Raw genomic sequence first — 25,845 nt, 5'->3', positions numbered from 1 at the left:
TGCAGATTCCCTAGAATGCCAGCAAAGGTGTGAGTCTTCTGGCTTAGTTTTCCTCTCAGGAGTACATGATAGTGAAAGCCAGCCAATAGATAGACTTTGCACAGGATTCTATTACATATTTTCTCTTTACTTAGTAACATGAGAAATACACAGATCTATATAAAATAATTAACACACCTGTACACATATCTGTGCCTTAGCATCCTCTTCCGCTGGAGAGTTCTTTGGGCTTGTTTAGAAACCTACTGTCAGTATTTGTGCCATAAGTGCCCCCTTCCCCCAAAGCACAGCCACAAGTTATTGCCCAAAGGCTAATGCCCAGACACTTAATGGGTCATTGGACAGGATAGATGACAGGTGCCCCTCACAGGGCCCAGTAGTGGTAAGTCCGTAATGTTAAATGCCCTGCTAAGCCCAAACCAGTGCAGGAACTTGGGCCCAGTGAAACTTAGAAAGAAGACACAAAGGCTGGTAAACGACAAGGATCAGATGCAATTGTCTGCTACTCCTGTGGACAACAGCGACATAGATTTTGTGACTGCCCATCCATAGAGTGTAACTTTATTCACATGTGGACAAGAGAAAATAGGGCATAGAGAAAAGCCCTAGGAAAACTCACAATTCCAGTAGAGGCAAATGGCCAAAAAACACTGGCTCCTAATACTTGGGGTGTGACCAGAAATTTTTCTGGGAGCGGATAGTGGGAACAGTAGGGAACTTAGTGGCAGGGGGTGGGAATCCCCATTATACATCCATGGAGAATTTTTACAGTAACCCAGCATTACAGTAAAATTGGCTGCTGTTGGGAACCAGGGAGAGATGAAGGTATGCGTGACCCCATTAACTCAGTAATATACTGTCTTGCACTGTTCAAGACCCTTTTTTGAGCAATGCAAGTTTATTAATTCGTTCACCATTTCATCAACGGAAAGTGGATATACACCAGCCTTTGTACACCTAAGCAGATTTACCAACCACTTCAGGCAAACTCACTGGTAAAAGATAAAGAGTCAAACAATTTATTGACTGCAAAAGATAGATTTTAAATGATTATAAGTGATTATAAGTCAGAGTGGTTACCAAAAACAAAAGAAAATATAAGCATGCAGTCTAAACCTTAACCCTTATCACACTGGACAGTATTTAGATCAAGCAATGTTCTCACCCCACTGGATCTTACAGTCCTTAATACACAGGTTTGTCTCTTAAACCTGGGCCAGTCTCCTCCATTGAAATCTTCTTTCTTCTCAGTGTCCTTGTCGCTTGCAGCATAGGTGGGGGAAGGAGAAAAGGCAAAGCATCGGACCACTGTGTTCTGTTTTATACCCTTAGTTCATGTGCTTGGAGAACATAAGTCCAGGCATGTCAGGTGGGCATTGTTGAGTCACCAGGCAAGATTGAGCAGTTCCCCGGATGAGGCCTTGTGCAAGCGAGTCATTGCATTGTAGCTCCCTTGCTGGACAATGGCTGTTGATGGTTGTTTGACACCTGCCTGGGCATTGGTTATCCCCCTGGTTATTGTCTTTGGGGAGCTAGGTATCTGGGCACTTCCCAAACCTACAGCATATTTTAGTGACAATCATACAACACAATTCTCATAACTTCATATGCATTAATGATATATATATATATATGTTTAGATGGAACAGTGGGTTTCAGCAGATCATAACCTTTGCCATGATACCTTACATGCTTTGTATGCAATATCACAATTATATGCAAATGATAAATATGGGAATTACAGGGCGCTCCCCTGGGGTGTAGAGTGTCACATTCCCCTTAGCTCAGGACCTCTAGGGAGACACCCCAAAAGAAGTATTAAGGGCTTTTTCTCCTTTACGGGCCTCGCGCTACTCACCTCCCAGTTCACAAGGAAATAGACCTGGAAAGAGAAGTGACTAGAAAGGTGAGAGGTGAGTGACAATTCCATCTGGAGGCATAATGGAGACCACAGAGTCTGTAGTCAATCCAGGCAAGGCAGAAGATGCCAAGGAATGTTCTTCCATTAGTCCAGACAAGACACTCACCACTGCAACTGGACTCAGAGAGGCTCAGATTTCTGTGTGGAGCAAAGCAATGACATGAGACTTTGAGTCAGACCTTCGAACAAGTAGCAATGATCAATAAGGAGAGGATGTGGACCTCTTGAAGGCACAACAGTGCCCCCTCCTTGTCCTCAAGATGGACTGATTCTATCACATAGACCAAGACAAAAAGATGCAGGAGATCCATACACATTTACTAGTACCATGGTTATATCATTAGCTTCTTCATCTGCAATTCCTTGTGTGGGACACCTGGAGAAAGATAACTCTGTCTAGGTATCCTCAAAAAAGTTGGGAATGTTTGTACATCATGTCCCAACTGCCAGTTTGTGTCCACTGACGGAGTCCCATGGGATCCAGTAGTATCCCTTCCCTTGATGGAGGCCCCCTTTGAACAAATAGGAGTCAACCAGATAAGCCCCCTAGAGAACAGTGCCTCTGTACAACAATTATATACTTATCATAGACTATGCCACCTGATACTTGGAAGCCATACCACTCTGATCCACAGACACCAAGACTATTGCTAACAAGCTGCAGAAGGTCTTCTCCTGGGTAGGCATCCCCAAAGAGATCCCGATAGACCGGGAACTAATTTCATATTCTGGATGAAGAGAGAAGTCTGCATTGATATATTAAAAGTCAAAGTGCTGTGCACATCTGTGTACTATCCACAGACAGATGGCCTTTGTTAAAATGTTTAAACAGACATTAAAGAAAATACTCAAGAAATTCATCATCCAGGACCCTTGACAATGGGACCAACTACTCCCAGTCCTGCTCTTTGTCATCAGGGAAGTACCACAAGCCTCAACACGATTTTCTGCATTTGAACTGTTGTATGGACAAAAGCCAAGAGGCATACTAGACCTAGTGCAGGAGACATGGGAAAGCCAGGCTCCAAGATCCAAAAACCTTGTACAATGTGTCTTAAAGTTATGTGAGAGACTGGGAACTGTGGGTCCCTACACTCAAAAAAACAAAAAAACAAAAAAACCCCACACCTTTGAAGAAGTGCAGGAATGGAAATGACAGTATTATAATAAAGGGGCTCAACCATACACCTTCCAGCTAGGTGACCAAATTCTGGTGCTTCTTCCAAACTCAGAATCAAAGTGGATAGCCAAGTGACAAGGTAGGTAATGAAGACGGTAAGAAGCATGGAGTATTTAACAACCGGGGGCGGGGAAATGTCAGCAAATTTACCATATAAATGTGCAGAAGCCAGGGAAGGCCTCTTTGTCATGCTGTGCCCTGAGGACCCAAAACTAGGACCCCAAATTAATTAGTACCAGAAACAAACTTAGTGCCTCTCAGAGAGAACCTAAACTAGGAGCCAAAGGAGCAGACATCTCAACTGGTGGCCACATTTACAAAGGTGTTTTTAGCCCACCCCAGGAATATGTCCATTGCACACTATCTTTATTAATACCGAGCCCAGTAAAGTAATACAGAAGGGGCTCTGACCAGTCCCCAACAAACTGGGAGGAGAAGTTGAGAAAGAGTTCAAGGCCATGTTAGAACTTGGGATAACAGAGGAATCCCAAAGTGACTGGAGGAGTCCAGTTATGCTGGTCCCAAAGCCAGATGGCATTGTGTTTTTGTACAGACCTCAGAAAAGTGAGTGCAATTTCAAAATTTGATGCCCAGTTTCATAACGTGATGCCTACCCTATGCTTTGGGTGGATGAACTCTTAGACTGGTTAGGAGAAGCCCAGTGCATCACAACTCTGGATTTGGCAAAGGGGTACTAGTAAATTCCCTTAACACCTGACTTTCAAGAGAAGATGGCTTTTTCCACGCTACTCAGCTGATTCCATTTTAAAATGATGTCCTTCAAGTTGCATGGAGCAGTGGCTACTTTTCAACGGTTGATGGAGCGACTACTCCAACCTCATAATCAATATGTGGTGGCATTCCTCAGAAATGTAGTCATTTATAGGAAAGATTGGAATTCCCATCTGGACAAAGTATCCACTGTCCTTCAAGCACTGCGGGAAGCCAGGTTGATGGCCAACCTTGCCAAGTGCACAGAAAGTAAATGGGAAGTCCATTACTCGGGATACTTGGTCCGTGGCAGGTAAGACTGCCCCTTGTTGGATAAGGTCCATGTGTTACAGGTCTACAAAACTTCCACCATTAAAATGCAAATATGGGCCTTCTTAGGATGCCAATCTGTGAAAGATACTTTCAAGACCTGAAAGACATATCCTGCAGACACCCAGTGTAGTATAGCCTGGACTTCAAGAAGTAATTTGTCTTGAAAATAATTGCCTCCAAAATAGGTCAAGGAGCGGTCTCCATTCCCAGGAGGTACAGGAGAAGAACACCTGGTAGTGTACCTCAGCCAGAAGCTCATTTTTTTGAGAGGTATATTCGGTGATAGAGAAGGAATGTTTGGCTACCAAGTGGTTGATAGAGAACCTATAGTACTACTTCCTGGGGAACGAACTCACGTTGGTTAGCAATCATTCCCTGTTGTGCTGGCTGAATGTAATGAAATAGACCAGTGGTTCTCAAACTGTGGGTCGGGACCCCATTTTAATGGGGTCACCAGGGCTGGCTTAGACTTGCTGTGCCCAGAACCAAAGCCCATGGGTTACAGGCCCCCTGCCCACACACACATACACACTGGGGGCTCGGGCTGGCTCAGGCTTCAACCTCCCTCTTGGGGTCATGTAGTAATTTTTATTGTCTGAAGGAGTTCACAGTACAATGAAGTTTGAGAACCCCTGAAATAGACAAACCCTAGGATCATGCAGTAGTATCTATCGTTGCAACCATATGCCTTTTGGATACAAGCACCAGGCAGGAAAATTGCATCACAATACAGATTTTCTGTCAACAGAAGTAGGCCTTGCGGATTCAGCCTTGAGAGGGAGGATTTGTGATGAGGTTTACAAATCCCATACAGAACATAGGCAGAAGAGAGAAGAAAAACTATGCTGATCACACCATTTATGGAGACAAGCACAGCTTGAACCAGTAAAGAAAACAAGCCCAGTTATAAAAGAAGAACAGAGAATAAGGGAGGCAGAAGGGCTTGGATGAGACAGGGTAAACAATCTAACATCAGGCTGTCTTTAGGGAACACCTGAGAAGTAGAGGAAGACTGCAAGCCCTGGAACATAAAAGCTGCATGATTCATTTTATGTTAAATTGGTGGACTGGACTAATTGGACTTGAATAGAGAAAAGCCAGTTTGGCAAGAGCTGGACCACAAAGGAAAGGAAACTGCACACACAGCAGTTGACGCTGCCCCATTATATGTTTTCATTATGCTCACCTTTAGTTGTATAATTACATACCTTTTTTCCACATGATGCTTCCCTTATTTAGTGTACAAGATAGATGATATTCCAGGGATATTCAATATTTCTTTTTATCCTTATCATTCAATGTGTGGTCCCATACTATGGAAACCATTCAAATCCTGCAGTGACTATAGAATTATTAATCACTGAGGTGTCCAAAATTAATGGAGATTTTAATGGTTTTTTGCCTTAATCTCATTTCATTATTTGTGAAAACCCTCCTAATCTCTCAGAGATGTTGAAGATAAATTCATCAATGTTTATTAGTTCAGATAAGCAATGATGAGAATGATAGAAAAGCCCAAAAAAAGATTAATAATTCTTTATTCATTGCAGGGTTTGGGTGACCTCCAGTAAATGAAGAATGGGCCCACGTGTTAAATAATGAGGATAAAAAGAAGTATTGAATATTTGCCTCATTTCCTGAACATTATTCATCTTATGCACTGAATGAAGCAGGGGTCCAGGGGAAAATACTATGTGATAATGTAATAAGACTGTCATAATGCCGTCATTTCTTTTCAGAAGTCTGTTTTTCTTGCTCCGTTACAAGCAGTCAGAAGAAATTATACATTTAAGAAGTACTGGTGATAAATGTTATATGTTCCTTGGGTGAAGGGAGAAGCATATGTCTGCGCCTTTGAAACCTGGCTGAGGGGACAGAAAAGGACTGGTAGTGAGAGACAAATGTACTTCTCTCTGCCTCCTATGCAACAGTATTCTTGTTTTAGCTGAGCCAAAAGGAACCTTTTTCAGTCTCTGAATCATTAATTTTTGTGTTACTGAAAGTTAGTCCAGAATTACAGTATGGATTGAGTGAAGGGTCATGAATTAAAGATGGACAGCCATTCTCATCTCAGTGTTCTGTCTTCAGAAAACACATTTGCTATTGATCCACATTTTGTTATGTGCATTCATCCCCATGTGTTTTGATGGCGCATGCTAACTCAGATTGGTCAGATTATTGTAGTAACAGCTGGAATGGGTGTTTTGTCCTGTATAGGTTTAATGGGTAGCCTGTTGTTATACTGCAAGTACCATTTCTCTTTACAGCAAGATTCTCTTTACAGCAAGATGGTTTTATTGTTAAAGTGTAGGCATAAGAAAAGAAAAAATGTAAATGTTTACCATCTTTTCATGTACAGTGATTATGCTGATCCACAGAATAAAAGTTTAGGGATGTGTCTGCATATGAGATTTATGAATATAGCTCCTATATGCATTAATAGGAATTTTATATCAAATCCTGAGAGGTACTGAATGCCAGCTGAACACACACAATGAAGGCAAGAAGAGGTGCAGGTGTCTGAATCTGCATAAGTCTTACACTCTTCTAAAAGAGAATGGAAGCATATCTGTAGATAATTATCTCCTGCCTGTTTTTATACCAAAACTAATGATTGTGCATGCATGCATTTGTATTTATTCAAAACATCTAAACTTAAGGGAAATTGTTATAACCTGGCAATCCTAAAATAAATTATCTGCTGTGGACTAAATAAAATGTGTTGATGTAAGCAATAAAACTTCGCTGTTTAATTCCCTTAGGATAATACCAAAATATTTTATGTAATTAAAATATCTAAGTACTGTACCTATACTATAACTTTTTTGTGTTTCTTACTATTCTAACTCCCAGATAATTAATACAGATGTAACTTTTGAAGTCTTGAGTCATTTTCTTCTTCTTCACCAGCTACAAAGGCCGTGTAGAACTCCCAGACAATTTAAAATCTCTATTTCGACCTGTCTCAATGATGGTACCAGATTATCAACTCATTGCTGAAGTAATGTTATTTTCAGAAGGTTTCAAATCAGCAAAGTCACTCTCTGGGAAATTGGTCAATCTTTACCAGTTGGCTTGTAATCAGCTGTCACAACAGGTAAAATATAATTTTCAGAATTAGAGAGACAAGAGGTAATATCTTTTATTGGACCAGCTTCTGTTGGTTAGAGAGACAAGCTTTTGACTTACACAGAGCTCTTCTTCAGGTCTGGGAAACCTACTCAGAGTGACACAGTTAAATACAAGGTGGAACAGGTTGTTTAGCATAAGTAGTCAACACATATTTCAAGGAACCATTTGATATGAAGTGGCCCATTAACACCCCTTCAGTCACTGGAGGGGATGGGGAACGGGAGGTGGAAAGGCAGCTGCGGGGCATTGTTAGTGCTTTATATAGTAAGTATATAGTTCCAGGGACAACTTTTGCCTTTGTCTGCATCCAAGCAATCCCACTGAGTTTCTTGTTCTCAAGTGCGTATGTCAATTTGTGTCTGATATTGTTTAAGAAATTGTTATGTTCTTATAGCCTTGTTAAGGAAATATATTTAATGTTTTCTAGGATCATTATGATTTTGGTATGAGAGCCATAAAGACAGTGTTATTGAGGGCTGGACAGAAGAAAAAAGAATTAAAAATACAGTGAGTAAGAGTCTAAATCTCTCCCACGCTATATTACTAAAATTTAGGTCTTTATTATGGTGTCTTAACAAGCAAAATAACACACAATCTCACAACTAAAATGTTGTGAGCAGAGAATCTTTAACAAGAGTATTGACTTACACACTGACATCACCAGCCCAGTGGATTTTGGTATGTCTCATCACAAGATGGAAGTTGGAGGACTGAGGAGCTCTGTTATAATCATTACCCTAAACAAACAAAAATGTAAAATTGCTTTAAAAATGTGCAAAAGACTTAATCGATGATAGTTACATTGAAGACTCCAGCTTTAAAAACAATCAAGATCAATATTAACTCCATTGGTAAAACCTTGATTTGGCATCACATACTGCTTGTGAGCGAGCACAGAGGTGCAGTTAGAGGTTTTTATTTTGTATGTTGATACAAAGCCTTGGTAGTGGTGCATCCTACTTTCAAACAGCTAGATTTTAAGTATTAAACTTCCAGAACAGTGAATTGCTGAACACCCTCAACTCCTGTTAGCATCAGCATGTGCTTGGTAGCACCTAGGTGTCCACAATGTCTTGTAGTTTTGGGTTTGTAAAAAGAATGTGGTGCATTTCTGTCCAGGAAGAGATAGCAGACAACCAGAAGCAGACATTATCTGTTGTACTTTACTTACCTTCACATGTTCAGAGTTACATCAGGGAGATAAAGAGCCAAATTCTTTCATGATATAACTTCACTGAAGATAATGAGGGTACACCATGGATGAATCTGGTCCAAAGTGTTCAGCAGCTGTTGTTATGCACATGTGGGAATTTACATATGTGTATATATTGTGACAGGGTCGGGCCAGATGGCTACAGGAGAGTAATAGAAGGCAGATATATTAGTCCCAGGCTAAGTAGGTCCCTTTTCCCTGGGTAAGTTAACAGGGAAGGTTCCAGAACAATCAGGAACCTTCTGGAGACAATTAAGACAGGCTGATTAGAACACCTGCAGCCAGTCAAGAAGCTGCTAGAATCAATTAAGGCAGGCTAATCAGGGCACCTGGGTTTTAAAAAGGAGCTCACTTTAGTTTGTGGTGTGCGTGTGAGGAGCTGAGAGCAAGAGGCACTAGGAGCTGAGAGTGAGAACATGGACTGTTGGAGGACTGAGGTGTACAAGCATTATCAGACACCAGGAGGAAGGTCCTATGGTGGGGATAAAGAAGGTGTTGGGAGGAGGCCATGGGGAAGTAGTCCAGGGAGTTGTAGCTGTCACACAGCTGTTCCAGGAGGCACTCTAGACAGCTGCATTCCACAGGGCCCTGGGCTGGAACCCGGAGTAGAGGGCGAGCCCAGGTTCCCACCAAATCCTCCCAACTCCTGGTCAGACACAGGAGGAGTCAATCTGGACTGTGGGTTCAGAGAAACGGCCAAGCTGAGGGCTGCCGTGAAGCTCCAAGGCAAGCAAATCCACCAATAAGCACAAGATCCACCAAGGTAGAGGAGGAACTTTGTCACAATATATAAATAGTATAGACAAACCCATTTCCTGTATGGCTTGTGTTATCACTTAATTTATATAGAAAGTATATTTCCAAACATTTTCTAGGCTTCACTCCCTCTGTTTGCACCTGCTGTTTTCATTCCCTTGTTCAAATAGCCCAATATTTTCCCACTCCCAACTGCTAACTTCTCATCTCCTCCAAAACCCTTGGCTATACCCATTCTTCCAACTGGTGACAGGTTTCAGAGTGGTAGCCATGTTAGTCTGTATCAGCAAAAACAATGAGGAGTCCTTGTGGCACCTTAGAGACCAACAAATTTATTGGGGCATAAGCTTTTGTGGGCTAAAACCCATTTCATCAGATGGATAGAGTGGAAAAGCCAGTAGCAGGTATATATACACAGTACATGAAAAGATGGGACTTGCCTTACCAAGTGGGGGGCAGTGCTAATGAGGCAATTCAATTAACAGTAGAATACTAAAGAAGGAAAAATCACTTTTGTAGTGGTAATGAGGGTGGCCCATTTCAAACAGTTGACAAGAAGGTGTGAGTAACAGGGGAAAATTAGTGTGGGGAAATCAGTTTTTGTAATGACCCATCCACTCCCAGTCTTTATTCAGGCCTAATTTGATGGTGTCCAGTTTGCAAATTAATTCTAGTTCTGCAGTTTCTCGTTGGAGTCTGTTTTAAAAGTTTTTTTGTTGAAGAGTTGCCACTTTTAAGTCTTTTATTGAGTGACTGGGGAGATTGAAGTGCTCTCCTACTGCTTTTTGAATGTTATAATTCCTGATGTCAGATTTGTGTCCATTTATTCTTTGTGTAGAGACTGTCCAGTTTGGCCAGTGTACATGGCAGAGGGACATTGCTGGCACATGATGGCATATATCACAGACTTAAAAGGTCCCAGTCATTGGAGCGCTCATTCACAAATTTGCATATCTTGACAGAGCCAATCCTCCCTTTTACCAGGACCTATGTAAAGTAAATTGCTTAACGCTGGGTTTCTTATTTCCCCAAATGAATTTATCCTGGATTACCATTTGATCTAAGAGATTTCCTGGGCCTGAAACTTGAACTGTTTGGAAAAAGAAGTGATTTTGGGGTAAGACATTCATTTTAACTACTGCAGTTTTGCCAAACCTGAAATTTCATGTTCTTCTTCAAGTGATGTCCCTGTGACTGCTCCACTGTAAGTGCGGCAGTGCCCCTGGCGCGTCGGATTGGAGATCTTCATCAGCAGTGCCTGTCGGACCATACATGCGCACCTCCTCCCTTTTGTGCAGTGAGTGGTACATATATATAGTGCTGTGCAGTCTGACTCCTCCCAGTTCCTTTTCTACCACTTTTAGTCTGAGATGGAATCCAGAGCAGAGCCCGCTTTTTCCTGTTCCCTCAGTAGCTAGTGCCCTACCTGTTAGTTGTAGTGTAGTTAGTATTTTTTTCTTCTCCTTTTCTTCTTAAAAAAATTTTTTTTTGTTTACTTTATCTTTACAGTTATTTCATAGCTTAGGTTTCATTTTCCCCCTGCTTCCCGCCCATACCCATTGGGAAGCCTCCCCTCTTCCAGTCATTCCCACCATCTTTCAGAATGGTAGCCAAGGAGTCTGATGGCACCTTAAAGAGCCACCGGACTTCCCACCATATTTGACATCCCACCAGTTTGGTGACCAACTAACTCCGTTTCTTCCATCATGGAAACTCATCACCTTGGACAAGTGGGTTCTAGAGATAATCAAGGAAGGATACTCCATTCCTTTCCTATCTTGCCTCACCATCTCTCCTCCCTGTCCCTCTTCCGGGACCCCTCTCATGAACCCATTCTACAGGGAGAAATAAGTCATCTTCTGCAGTTGGGAGCATAGAACTGGTTCCTTTCCAAAACAGGGGACAGGGTTTCTACTCCCATTATTTCCTCATCCAGAAGAAATCCAGTGATGGGTGACCCATCCTGGAGCTTCGCAATCTAAATAAGTTTGTCAAACTGCAACACTTCAGGGTGGTTATCCTCTCCAGTGTTATCCCAGCAATTGAACAGGGGGCCGGGTTCTCAGCCCTCAACATCCAAGACACACATTTCCATATCACAATACATCCTGCCCACAGATGATTTCTCTGATTCGTCATGGGTGACAATCACTGTCAGTACACGATACTGTGTTTTGGACTATTGACAGACCCTCAGGTGTTCTCCAAGGTCCTGGTGGTAGTTGCTGCCTGTCTAAGGAAACAAGGCATTGTCATCTTTCCATACTTGGACAATTGTCTCCTCAAGGCCCAATCCGAGCAGTCCGTGTAACGATGGACCTGTTTATGAAGCTAGGCCTTCTCATAAACCTAGAAAAGTCTACTCTAATTCCGGGTACAACACCTGGAATTCATCGGCGCACAATTGGATGCCATACAAGCCAGAGCCTTCCTACCACCTCACAGATTCTCCGCTATACTAGATCTGATATCCAATGTATAGGTCTGCCCCAGACATAGGCGTTGATTCCGTGGCTGCTGCAGGGCTGGAGCACCCATGGGGAAAAATTAGCAGATGCTCTGCCCTCACTGGCAGCCAAGCTCTCCCCGTCCCCACTCCTCCACCTCCCAGCGCTTCCCGCCTGCTGCCTAACAGCTGTTTGGCGGTGCTTAGGACTTTCCGATGGGGAGGGGGGGAGGAGCAGGGACGTGGCATGCTCAGAGAAGGAGGTGGAGAGAGGCAGGGCAAGGGTGGGGGCTTGGGGGAAGGGGGTGGAATGGGGGCGGGGCTGGGGTGGGAAAAGGCAGGGTGGGGCGGGGACTTTGGGGAAGGGGTGGAATGTGGGTGGGGCAAGGGCGGTGCAGGGGTAGGAAGAGGCAGGGCAGGGGTGGGACCAGGAGCTCGGGGTTGGGAGGGGTCAAGCACCCACCGGGCAGAGGGGAAGTCGGTATCTATGGCTCCAGATCTCTGCCAGAATGTGCCTGCAACTTCTAGGCCACATGGCAGCAGCCACTTTCGTGATCAGACACAAAAGACTAAACATGTGGTGTCTTCAGGCGTGGCTCCATACAGTATCTCTTCCCCACAAACACAGCTTCCACAAACTTTTATCCATGCCGATGAGAATCAAGGACTCACTACTTTGGTGTACGCAGCCCAACAATGTCTGTGTCGGAGTTCCTTTCCTCTAACCACCACCGACCATGATTCTAACAACTGATGCCTCCCTAATCGGTTGGGGAGCACATCTCCACAATCACATAGTGAGGGCAGTTGGTCGTTAACTGAATCTACTCTACACATCAACCATCAACTACGAGCGGTGCACAAAGCCTGCCATGTTTCCTCCCTCTCCTCCAAACATCACACCATCAGAGTCATGATGGACGGTCTTGCCCGCAGAGCAAGATCCCATTCTTTATGTTCGGAGGCACTCAAAGTGTGGAACAGGTGTATCCAACATAACATCACCATTTCAGCAGCGTACCTCCCTGGACACCATGAATGCATTGAGCAGGAGATTCTCCCATGATTACGAGTGGGAACTGGACATGCAAGCCTGTCAGCCCATCTTCAACCAATGGGGATGTCTTACATAGATCTGTTTGCTACTCTGCAAAATACTCATTGCCCTCAATTCTATTCCAAAGCAGGACTGGAACACAGATTATTGGGAGACACATTCCTTATCACATGGTATGTATCACTCCTCTATGCCTTCCTTCCTTTGGCCCTCCTATTCTTTTTACTTTGCAAAATACAGGAGGACTGAGCTCCCATCATTCTTAGAGCTCCAACATGGCCATAACAGGTCTAGTATACTTACCTCCTTCACATATAGTATGTCAGCCGATCTCTCTCCGTCCAACACCACAGTCCTTCCACAAGATGCATCCTCCGTCCCAATCCACAGATGCTCCACCTCAAGTCCTGGCTCCTACGTGGTTCTGGAATTCGGAAATAAGCTGTTTGTGTGCAGTCAAACAGATACTTTTTAATAGCAGGCATGATATAATTAGATGCACGTACATTTACAAATGGACTAGATTTCAATGCTGGTGTGCCTCCCACCAAGTTGACGCAGCACGTGCTCAGCTACCACTTATCCTGGACTACATGTTATACCTTAAACAATCAGGATTATCTACCAGCTCTGTTCAGGTTAACATGGTGGCAATCACTACTTTTCACTGCCACATAGATGGCTATTCCACCTTCACAAACCCGCTCACAAAACGCTTTCTGGAGGGTCTCCAAAATCTTTATTCCCACATACGAGACCTGACCCCTGCCTGAGACCTCATCCTCATCCTATGTTCTCTGACTAGACCCTCATTTGAACCAATGGCGACCTGTTCTTACCTGCATCTATCAATGAAAATGTCCTTTCTTGTCGCCATCATTGCTGCCCGATGAGTGGGCAAAATCACGGTCCTTATGGCATATCCACCATACACACTGTTGCACAAAGACAAAGTTACCCTATGCCCACATTCAAGATTACTACCTAAGGTTCCATCATCTTTCCACCTCAAACAACTAATACACCTTCCTTGCTTCTTCCCAAAGTGTCGTCATAACCAACAGAAGGCAGCTCTACGTACCCTAGACGTAAGACAAGCATTAGTGTTTTATTTGGACAGGACTAAACGTTTCCAAAAATCACCACGATTATTCTTCTCAACCACCAAAAGATCCAAGACACAGCCATCTCTTAACAATGCCTTTCCAAGTGGATCTCACAATGTATACATTTATTTTATGAACTCCACCACAGACAACCTCCTACCACAATTACAACACGTTCCACAAGTTCATTTTCCACATTGATAGCTTTTCTGAATAATGTCCGCATTGGTGACATTTGTAAAGCTGCCACATGGGTATCAACAGACAGTTTCACCCAGCACTACTCTATTACGCACAGTGGCGCAGCAGACACTCTCCTAGGACATGCTGTCCTATCATAGGCAATACATGTCACTCCGAAGCCCCAGCTGTCCATTTAGGGGCACTGCTTTCTAGTCACCAACAGTGGAGCACCCATAGGGACATTACTTGAAGAAGAAGAGAAGGTTACTCACCCTGTGCAGTAACTGAGGTTTTTCAGGATGTGTCCTCCTACAGGTGCTCCACTACCCCCTCTTCCCCTCTGCTGCAGAGCCTAAAACATATGCTCTGTGGCTGAGAAGGAACTGGAGGTGGTCAGACTGCACAGCGCTGTATATAAGTCCCACTCACAGCATGAGAGTGGGGAAATGTGCGTATGTGGTCTAATGGACATGGCTGATGAAGATCTCTGACCCCAGGTGCAGGGGGTGCTGTCCTACCTACAGTGGAGCACGAAGAGTGGGAGTCATCTCGAAGAACTCGGTTACTGCACCAGGTGAGTTAACCTTCTCTTGACCAACTTTCCAGATCTGTTTTGATATTCTTAATCAAATTAGTATAATTAATATTATTTAAGGTGTGTCGTCTTTTAGAAATGTGTATTCCCAGGTATCTTAGAATCATAGAATATCAGGGTTGGAAAGGACCTCAGGAGGTCATCTAGTCCAACCCCCTGCTCAAAAGCAGGACCCATCCCCAATTAAATCATCCCAGCCACGGCTTTGTCAAGCCTGACTTTAAAAACTTCCAAGGAAGGAGATTCCACCACCTCCCTAGGCAACGCATTCCAGTGTTTCACCACCCTCCTAGTGAAAAAGCTTTTCCTAATATCCAACCTAAACCTCCCCCACTGCAACTTGAGACCATTACTCCTTGTCCTGTCCTCTTCCACCACTGAGAATAGTCTAGAACCATCCTCTCTGGAACCACCTCTCAGGTAGTTGAAAGCAGCTATCAAATCCCCCCTCATTCTTCTCTTCCGCAGACTAAACAATCCCAGTTCCCTCAGCCTCTCCTCATAAGTCATGTGTTCCAGACCCCTAATCATTTTTGTTGCCCTTCGCTGGACTCTTTCCAATTTATCCACATCCTTCTTGTAGTGTGGGGCCCAAAACTGGACACAGTACTCCAGATGAGGCCTCACCAATGTCGAATAGAGGGGGACGATCACGTCCCTCGATCTGCTCCCTATGCCCCTACTTATACATCCCAAAATGCCATTGGCCTTCTTGGCAACAAGGGCACACTGCTGACTCATATCCAGCTTCTCGTCCACTGTCACCCCTAGGTCCTTTTCCGCAGAACTGCTGCCTAGCCATTCGGTCCCTAGTCTGTAGCTGTGCATTGGGTTCTTCCGTCCTAAGTGCAGGACCCTGCACTTATCCTTATTGAACCTCATCAGATTTCTTTTGGCCCAATCCCCCAATTTGTCTAGGTCCCTCTGTATCCTATCCCTGCCCTCCAGCGTATCTACCACTCCTCCCAGTTTAGTATCATCCACAAATTTGCTGAGAGTGCAATCCACACCATCCTCCAGATCATTTATGAAGATATTGAACAAAACCGGCCCCAGGACCGACCCCTGGGGCACTCCACTTGACACCGGCTGCCAACTAGACATGGAGCCATTGGTCACTATTGATCTTATTGAAGTAGTTACCCATTTGTTTTTTATATTTATCTTTTCTATCTTTCTATAGATCAGAGCCCACACCTACATCCAGAACTTCTGACTTGTCACAGTTTATTTTAAATCCTGACACTGTCAAATTTTTAGATTTCCTCTTGCACTTCTTATAGTATGTGAACAGGATTCATAGCAAATACCATGACATTGTCTGCGTATAAGGTTGATTTGCATTCCCTGTTTCCTATTGTAATTCCATTTATATTAGGATTATTGGTGACTGAACAGGCCAATCATTTGCCCAATCAATCAGCAATGTTCGCTAGTCATTGCTAGCGATAGACTACCAATATTGTTGATTGACTGGGCAAATGACTCTGTAGCAGGGTGGTCACCCCGCTCCTGCCCTGAGGGGCTTCAAACAGCCCAGGAGAGAGCTGTGGCTGGGGGCAAGCAGCTCCTAGGCTGATTGGGGAAAGCAGGCTCAGCTGTGGCCACGCTCCAATCAGGGCTCAGCTGGCCCTTATAAGAGGGCAGTGGGCCAGGAGCAGAGTCTCCTCTAGCTGTGGAGCGAGATGGGCCTACCTGCTGGGGAGCATGAGAAGGTACCTGGAGTGGAGCCAGGGCTGGGGGAAGGCCAGAGGAGCTGGGGAGCAGCTTGTCCGTCTCTACAAGTATCTGAGATTTTTTTTTGTTAGCTCATTGAAGATACTGTTAATTGTTATATTAGTTGTGCCCTAAAAAAATTACAGTATTCTGGATGAAATCCACCAGGGCATGGGGATTTACCATTTTTGAGGGACTTAATAACCTCTAGATCGTCCTCTGATTTAATATCTTGCTCCAGGGCTTCTAGGTCAGGGGTTCTAGATTTGGTATATCAGCTTTAGCTAAATATTCCTCTATCAGCTTATGGTCAACTGACTCCAAGGAGTAAAGTCTCCTATAGAAGTTTGCAAAAGTCTCACATATACCTTTTGGGCCAGTTGCCAGTTTATATGGAGCTTTCCAGACTGGCGGTATAATTTTGCTTCCTTTTAAATTTTTAGTCTATTAGCTAGTAATTTATCAATTTTTGTTAATCTTTTTGTAATATAGGTGTTTTGTGTATCTAATTGCCAGTTCAGATTTTTCGGTTTGGAGCGAATGTAACTTGCTTCTGACCTCTTGTTTGTTTTCTGCGATTGAGTTTTCTGGTGTAACTTAAATTTTTCAGCCTTGTTGACCAATGTTTGCATTTCCTCTTTTCTAACTTTTCTAACATAGAATTTTTTGTTAATTACAATGCCCCAATAACTGCTTTCAAGATATCCTACAGAGTGCTTTTTTAAATCTAGTCAGCATTGTTTTCCTTAAAATATTGCTTATTTTCCTCTCTGATATCTTCTATGGGATGACAAGAAAAGAGTTGAAGTGAGATATTTAATCTCCATTTTTTCATTTTAGTGTGTCTTTCCACTGTCATATAAGAAGCCAAACTAATGCATGATATCATTGAGATGCCTCCTTGCAGTGCTGACATTGCTGTACTAAGCAAAGATCTAGAGATCATATATTTTCTATGAGATATTGAAAAAAAGGAGTAGTCTCTTTCCTTTGGGTTAATACACCGCTTGGAGTCACACAAATATGTTTATTCATTAGATAGAAAATCAGGAGCAGAATTAATCTGTCCTTTATTATACTACCTCTCTGATCTATCTAACCAGGGATCTGGATACAATTATAATCATATCCAATAATAATATCTCCTTCTCTAAAATCTTCTAGTGTCCGAGATAACTTTCTGAAAAAAGGCATTTGACCTTGATTAGGGGCATAAATACTTCCTAACATTAGTATTCTATCACCGATTGTACCTTTAACTAGACATTTGCTTTCATTATCTATATATTTATCATTTACTTTGTAAGGTATATGTTTGGCAATAATGATTTCTACTCTTTTATTGATATTCCTGGAGAAATATAAGGAGTTTGGAACCAGTTACCTTTGATGTGTTTATTATGTTCCTCCGTAAGGTGCATTTCTTGTTTTTTTTTAAAAAAAAGTCCCATGTATCTGGGGCCTCAGCTTTAATAGCTTGAAAAGCTTCTCTTTCTGTCTTTCTTCCTTTCTAACTGCTGTTAAGACCATGTTATAGAACTGGATTGTATTAGCCATGATAAGGCCCACATGACATTCTAATAAGCAAACTCGGGAAATGTAGTCTAGATGAAATTACCAAAACATGGTGCACAACTGGTTGAAAAACCGTTCTCAGAGTAATTATTAATGGTTTGCTGTCAAACCGGGACATCTAGTAGGGTCCTGCTCAGATCAGTCCTGGCTTGGGTACTATTCAGTATTTTCATTAATGACTTGACAATAGAGCAGAGAGTATGCTTATAAAGTTTACAGATGGCACCAAGCTAGAAGGGGTTGCAAGTCTTTTAGAGGATTAGAATTCAAACTGACCTTGATTAATTGGAGAACGGATGTGAAATCAGCAAGATGAAATTCAATAAAAAAAAGTGTAAAGTACTACATTTAGGAAGGAAAAATCAAATCCCCAAGTACAAAATGGGAAATAATAGGCTAGACTGAAAAGAATCTGGGGGTTTGGTGGGTCACAATTTGAATATGAGACAATGTCTTGCAGTTGTAAAAAAGGCAGATATTCTGGGGTGGATTAACTGTAGTGTTATATGTTAGACATGAGAGGTAATTGTTCTGCTTTGCTTGGTACTGATGAGGCTTCATATGAAGTATTGTTTCCAGTTTTGGATGCCACACTTTCAAGTGTGGGCAAATTCAAGTGTGCCCAGAAGACAGCAACAAAAATGATAAAAGACTTAGAAAACATGACTGATAAGGAAAGGTTAAAAAAAGCTAGGGATGTTTAGTTTTGAGAAAAGACTGAGGGGGAGACCTGATATGTGTACAAATATGTTATAACCAGGATGGTGATCAATTGTTGTCCTACTGTCAATGGACACGGAGAAGAAATAATTAGTTTAATTGTAGCAAAGGGGAGTGAGGTTAGATATAAGGAAAATCTTTCTAACTGTAAAGGGTAGTTATACACTGGAATAGGCTTCCAAAGGAGGTTGTGCAATCCCCCTCATAGGAGGCTTTTACAAATAGGTTAGCCAAACACCTGTCAGGGATAGTCTAGGTATACTTGGTCCTACCTTAGCACAGGGAGATGGACTAAATGACCTCTTGAGATCCCGTCCAGCCCTACATTTCTATGATTGTTGTTTTAATATACTGTGACTTGAATTCCTGTTTTACTGTATTCATTTGCCTTTTTTCCCTCCTGTTAAATAGATTTTGTATGAATTTACTACTCATGGGCCTGGATCCAACTTTTATTGAAGTCAGTGAGAATCTTTTATTTTATTTCAGAGTTGGATTGGGTCCCAAATGAGAAAAGTGAGCAAAATTATGTTCCAAAGTGAAATTCAAATTAAATAAACAAGTTTGATCTCACTTTGTCCTTCCAAACTCTCTTCTGTACAAAAATGTGATTATTTCCAAAATATCTGCTAAAATATACAGTGTGATGCACAATTATAAATAAATTAGAAACTGAGAATGATATTCTCCCAAGGTGTAAGACAGGTAGAACCATATATTAAATATTACTGGGTTGACATGTTTTTATAATTTTTCTAGAAATTATGATACTAGTGTTCCTGCAGAAGAAGAAGCTCTCATTATAATCAATTCAGTGAAAGAAGCTAATTTACCCAAGTTTCTGGCAGAAGATGTTCCTCTGTTTGAGAACATTATGGCAGATCTGTTCCCAGGAATTACAGTTCCAAGAATAAGCACTCTCAAACTAGAGGTAATAAAATGAATAGGGCTTTTCAGGGATAGTGATTGACAACTTAAATGTCACTGTTTTGTTTTAATAAAGAAAGGGATAAAAAATCTTTAATGGTTCAAAAGTTCTTACATTTTTTATTAAGGGAGAAACCCTGATATGCAGCAAATCAAAGTGATGTGGCTTGATGGAGGAGAGTTCTCCAGTGGCCAGGGAAATAGCATCCTTCCCCTCTCTACCCTAGGCCATGGAGCCACTATGCAACTCCTGAAGACTCAGTCCTGACCCACTTCACTCAGATATATTTGAACCAGAGATCTCCAGTCCCAGATCTGCTGATTTATCCTCCATCCTTCACAGCCCCATGGAGACCAGGGAGTGGAGGCCTCCTGTGCAAGTTCCCCTCATCTGTGTTCTGTGCAGTGGAACATGTTCCACTACCTATTGGGCCCTATGTGTCTGCAGAGGAAAGGGGAAGCAGGGTTTTCCCTTAACATTTGTTGTCTGTAGTCCAGTTATTTCAGTTGTCTAAAGAAAAAATGTTTTAAAAGTAAGTCAGATTTACTTTTTTTGTCTTTTGTGTTAATTTCACATGTTGATATAAAATAGCATGGGATTTCTGTTAAAGGTGGGATTTCTAGTTTGTTTGAGAGAAACCTTTAGAGTTTTTTCCTCTTCAATTGTTGAAATTTGCCCAAAGATCTGAACACTATAGAGTCTTTTCAAGTCTTGGTGGTCATGTGTAGCTGGAATTTGTGTGTGTATTGAAGAGAAAATGGCTCTCTGTCCAGCCTTCATGAACGAATATCCCTTGATCATCTTGAGATCTCTTGTGAGACTATTGGGCCTGATTTTCCCACTACTTAAGCAATATGCAAGTCTTTGCAGTTTGAGGACCTAACTTTAAGCAGGCAACGTGTCCAACTGACTTCAGTTAAATTAAGCACTTGCATAAGTCTTTGCAGGATTGGGACCTTACACTGATATATACTGAGAATAATTCTGTTTATGTAAAATCAGTCTGAGATTCCTCAAGCCCATTATTTATAAGGCTTTTACAGAAAAGAGCAAGCCATAACAGTGTCATAAAGGATTTAAAAGTTCTTCAAGTTCCCTGTGGGTGCTCCACTTAAGGTGTTGGTGCGTCCCGGCACCGCAGTTCGGAGATTTTCGGTAACAGTACCTGGTGGGACGTGCGTGCACAGTAGCCGTCTCGCGGTGCAGTTGGCAATTCAACTCATGCTCATGAGTCCCAACCCCCTCAGATCCTTCTCAACCGTCCTTGGCTGCAGACGGAGCGCCAACAGCAGTGTCACAGAACCATAAGTGTTAAAAATAGTTATTAGTTAAGTTAGTCCTCAGTAGTTACTCATTGTTGAACTGGGTTTCTCCTTTTTCTAGCCAGTTAAACTTAAAACAAACAAACAAAAAAAACACCCCTTCCTAGGGGTTTTTTCCCTCTATTTCCTTCAGTTATCCCACGACCAAAATTGGACTCTGAAAATGCTAGCCTCTCTTGGGTTTAAAAGATGTACTTCTTGTAAGGACGCAATACCCACCTCCAACGGACACTCACAATGAATTTGCTGCTTAGGAAAGGAACACGTTCCTCAGAAATGCTCCACTGCAGTAATCTTAAAGCCAGAGCAAGGAGAGACAGGGATCTCCAACTTAAAATGATTCTTACGGAGAAATCCCTAACACCACCATCCGCTCCGGCAACAACCCCATTGGGGGATTCGCCAGGCACCTCCTCCCTGGACAGAGCAAGTACTCTCTCCTCCACAAGGCGAGGAAGACATCTCCTGCTGATGGAGAACTGTTGAAGAGAAAATGGTCTCTAGCAAGATTGCCACCCATGAGGCCGACAGCCAGCAGGGTGAGCATGTTTGATGCGCCGAGCACCTCCGGCACTGCCCGTACTGGGACCTCTGCTGGCAGAGATAAGGAGTCAAGTTGCAGGCATAAATCAACTTCCTCCACAGCACCAAGTACTCCAAGGAAGGACACAGTGCCGACAATGCCTCAGCTCGCTATGCCACTCCAATGGTGTTGCATACTCCTGAACCGATACCTGACCGTACTAAGTTGGCACCGGCAAAGGCCACACACAGGCAGATGGGATCAATCTCCCAGGCTTCTACACATAAGAACATGGCACTGCTGCCCTTGGCACTGTGCTCCCTCACTAAAGTGGCCGATATCAGAATCTCATCCACACCGCGATCACCGATACTCGGCACTGATGGTTCTCCGGTGCCAATTGCACCGGTGCAACCAGAATAACCAAATGCCTCCAGATTTTCAAGTGATGAGGAAGCTGATATGTCTTCTACTCTGGAAATTCTTCCCCATCAGGCACAGAACCACCACCGTCGCACACAAGTGCCAGGGAACGCCTACACAGAGACATGCCTCCATGGCTGACTAACCCATGGATGTGCCCCCCATGCCATTCCCAATGCAATGGGCACAGTGGGACCCATGTGCAGTTTACCAAGCTCAGGCCCCGTACACCACAGAGGTGACAAATACGTCCTGTGACAGATACTGCAAATGAGCCCTTGGAGACACAGGAGGATTCCGTAGAGGAATTGGATGATTCCAACAACCAAGAACAATCAGCAACTTACAACTCATCTTCATCTCCGGATGAAGTGGTCATGCCATCCCAACCCACCATTGCAGATGACTCAAAACAATTTCAAGAGCTATTCAAATGGGTGGCACCCAGCCAGAATATCCAGCTGGAAGAGGTGAATGAAAACCAACGTCAGCTCAAGATACTACACTCAGCATCCTTGACTAAGGTTGCGCTACTGATTTAATAGTGCTCTAATGGAACCAGCAGAATTAGTGTGGCAAACACCAGCAACCATACCTTTGACATGCAAAAGGGCGAACAGGAAGTATTAAGTGCCCAACAAGGGTATGGACTTCCTATTTTCACACTCTCAGCCATACTCGTTGGTTCTGGAGGCAGTGAACCAACGGGGGAAACAACCCCATTATAAATCCAGCCCACAGGACAAGGACTCAAAAAGATTGGATTTGTTTGGCTGAAAAGTCTATTCATCAGCAACCCTTCAATTTTGCATGGACAGCTACACAGCAGTACTAGTGAAATACGACCATGATGATTACCAAAAACTCAGTGGATTCATAGCAGACATCCCAGAAGACCGAAGGGATCAATTCCAATCCACCATAACCGAAGGGTCAGTTCATGGCGAGGATTGCTTTACAAGCGTCCCTTGATGTTGTGGTCACAGCTGTTTGCACAACAGCTACTGCAGTAGTCATGAGGAGGGCCTTCTGGCTACAATCCTCTAGAATAGCAAAGGACCTCCAGACTAAAGTTGAGGACCTCCCCTTTGACAGGGAAAAAACTATTCTTGGCAAAAATAGATGAAGTCCTACACTCAATGAAGGACTCTCAAACTACGCTCCAAACCCTGGGTATCTATATGCCCCTTAACAGATGAGGGAGATACCGACCTTACCAGTTCAATTGAGACACAACCGGACAGAGACAACAGAGGCATTCTGATAATCAAAGACAAAGGCACAAATCACAGAGACGTCGCCCTACCTAGTCTGCTACATCCCAAGCACCTTCAAACAAGATGCAATTTTGAAGCATTGGTTGAGGGTCTGACCGACCTCCCCCAACCACCAGCGCCAATAGAACCAATGACCCAAGTTTTTGGTCATTGACTCTGACCATTCTACCATATGTGGGCCACCATCTCTATGAACCACTGGGTTTTGGAGATCATTCGAGTGGGTTATACCATCCCCTTTACCTTCATACCACCTACTCAGCCCCCTGCCCCTTCCCTCTCCAGGGACCTTTCTCACGAGCACTTATTGAGACAAGAAGTAGATCACCTGCAACAATTAGGGGCCATGGAACAAGTTCCAACACAACACAGAGAGAAAAGTTTTTATTCCCATTATTTCCTGACTCAAAAGGAAAATGGAGGTTGGAGACCTATACTAGTTCTGAGAAAACTCAACAAATTTGTCCACACCCACAGATTCAAAATGGTCAAACTGAACTCAATCATCCCAGCTCTGGAAGAGGGGGACTGATTCTCAGCCCTCGACATACAAGATGCTTACTTTCACATTACATCCATACTGCTCACAGACAATTCCTATGATTCACAGTGGGACAAGATCACTTCCAATACAGAGTACTGCCATTCAGACTGTTGACAGCTCCATGGGTCTTTACCAAAACCTTAGTGGTGATAGCTGCTCATCTACGCAGACAGGAAATACTAATATTCCCATACTTAGATGATTGCCCACTAAAAGGTCCTACCAGGATGGAAACACTACACATCACTTGACAAAGCATCTCTCTATTTCACTCCCTAGGGCTACAAATCAATGAAAAGAAATCTATCCTAACTCCTGTACAACAACTGGACTTCATAGGCGTGCATCTGGACTCAGTAGAGACCAAAGCATTTGCTACCAATGCCCTGATTCACGGCGCTGACCTCCATCATATCGGTGATCTCAGGGAGCCTGTGGGTGTCTGTATGCACCTGCCAACAACTCCTGGGACATATGGTGGCCACCACTTTCATTGTAAAACATGCCAGACTACACCTACGTTGCTTTCACAAAAGCACAACCTACACAAAAGACTCACACCAACCCCAAAGGGCCTACATTCACTACAATGGTGGACAAACCCAATAAACGTGTGCTCAGGCATCCCGTTTCAGCAGGATCTGCCAACAGTACAAATCACAACAGATGCCTCACTGATTGGATTGAGAGCTCACCTAAACCAATATACAACCCAAGGCAAGTGGTCCCCCACAGAAACACTCTTACACATCAACCTGCTTGAATTACGCATGGTTTGCAATGCATGCCTACATTTCCTCCCCTTTATATGAGGTAAAACAATAAGGATCCTGACTGATAACGTTGCATATATGTTCTATATAAACCGCCAGGGTGGGGCACATTCCCATTCCTTATGCACAGAGGCCTTAAAACTATGGAACTGGTGCATAAAACACAACATCTCTGTTACAGCAGCATACCTCCCAGGCTGATGGAACATGATGGCTAACATGTTAAGCAGACGGTTTTCCCAAGAGCATGAATGGGAACTGAACAACAAAATAATCCAACACATATTTCACATGTGGGGATCACCACACATAGATCTGTTCGCAACATTAGTAAACAAGAAATGCCCAAAGTTTTGCTCACGAGCTGGACTCGGAGCATGATCCCTGGGGGACGCTTTCTCCATCAAATGGAGAGCTCCTCTCCTATCCACATTTCCATCGATACCTCTGGTCTCCAGAGTGATGCACAAAATACAAACAGACAGAGCCAAAATAATACTCATAGTACTGACATAGCCCAGACAGACTTGGTTCCCTTACCTGTCATGCATGGTGATCTGCAAACTGTTCACTTTCCCTCGCCTACGGAATCTTCTCTCTCAGGACGATGGTCAAGTCCTCCATCCGGACCCGAAGAGACTTCACCCGAAGGCATGGCTCCACCCCAATGAACTAACGTGCTCAGAACAGGTAAAACAAACGTTGTTAAACAGCAGGAAACACAGCACATGCACTATCTACCTCCAAAAATGGAAAAGATTCTTCCTATGGTGCCAAAACAAACAGCTGCAAGCCGAGCACCACTTCGACTAATCATGGATTATTTATTATCCCTAAAGAACTCAGGGCTTGCTACGAGCTTGCTTAGAGTTCACCTTGCGGCCATCATGGCCTTCCATCAACAAGTAGATGGGACATCAGTATTCACCCACCCGATTACTAAATGATTCCTAACGGGCATACAGAATGTGTGCCGAGCCAGCCAAGAACCACACCAATGTGGGACTTAAATCTGGTTCTCAAAAGTCTAACCAGAGCCCCTTTCGAATCCTTAGCCACATGCTCATTACTTCACTTATCTGTGAAAGTGGCATTCCTGTTCGCGATTACATCTGCATGAAGAGTTAGTGAAATAGGGGTTCTCATGGCTCAACTCCCATACGCAATATTCTTCAAGGATAAAGTCACACTTAGAATACATTCTAAGTTTATGCCCAAAATATCATCTTCAATCTCAACCAACTGGCTCACTTACCTACATTCCACCTAGAACCACACACTAATGCTCAAGAGGCAATCCTGCACACACTGGAAGTGCTCCGGGCCTTAGCCTTTTACCTAGACAGAACGAAGCCATTCCGTAAATCTCTTAGACTCTGTGTCAACAACAGAACGATCAAAAGATTCTGCC

The 25,845-nt window shown here is 43.3% G+C and overlaps 1 protein-coding gene across 1 annotated transcript in view; it reads left to right on the top strand.

Annotated features, from left to right (window-relative positions):
- DNAH14 (dynein axonemal heavy chain 14) overlaps positions 1-25,845 on the top strand; it is a 485,531-nt gene that overhangs the window by 199,999 nt on the left and 259,687 nt on the right. Inside the window, exons 34-36 of the mRNA XM_048843312.2 lie at positions 7,056-7,242; positions 7,705-7,784; positions 19,404-19,575. Of these exons, the coding sequence (XP_048699269.2) occupies positions 7,056-7,242; positions 7,705-7,784; positions 19,404-19,575 (439 nt within the window). The remainder of the gene's footprint in view (positions 1-7,055; positions 7,243-7,704; positions 7,785-19,403; positions 19,576-25,845) is intronic.

The sequence above is a fragment of the Caretta caretta genome, chromosome 3, assembly GCF_965140235.1.
Source record: "Caretta caretta isolate rCarCar2 chromosome 3, rCarCar1.hap1, whole genome shotgun sequence".
Classification (NCBI taxonomy): Eukaryota; Metazoa; Chordata; order Testudines; family Cheloniidae; genus Caretta; species Caretta caretta.
This window is presented reverse-complemented; position numbering and strand designations above follow the sequence as displayed.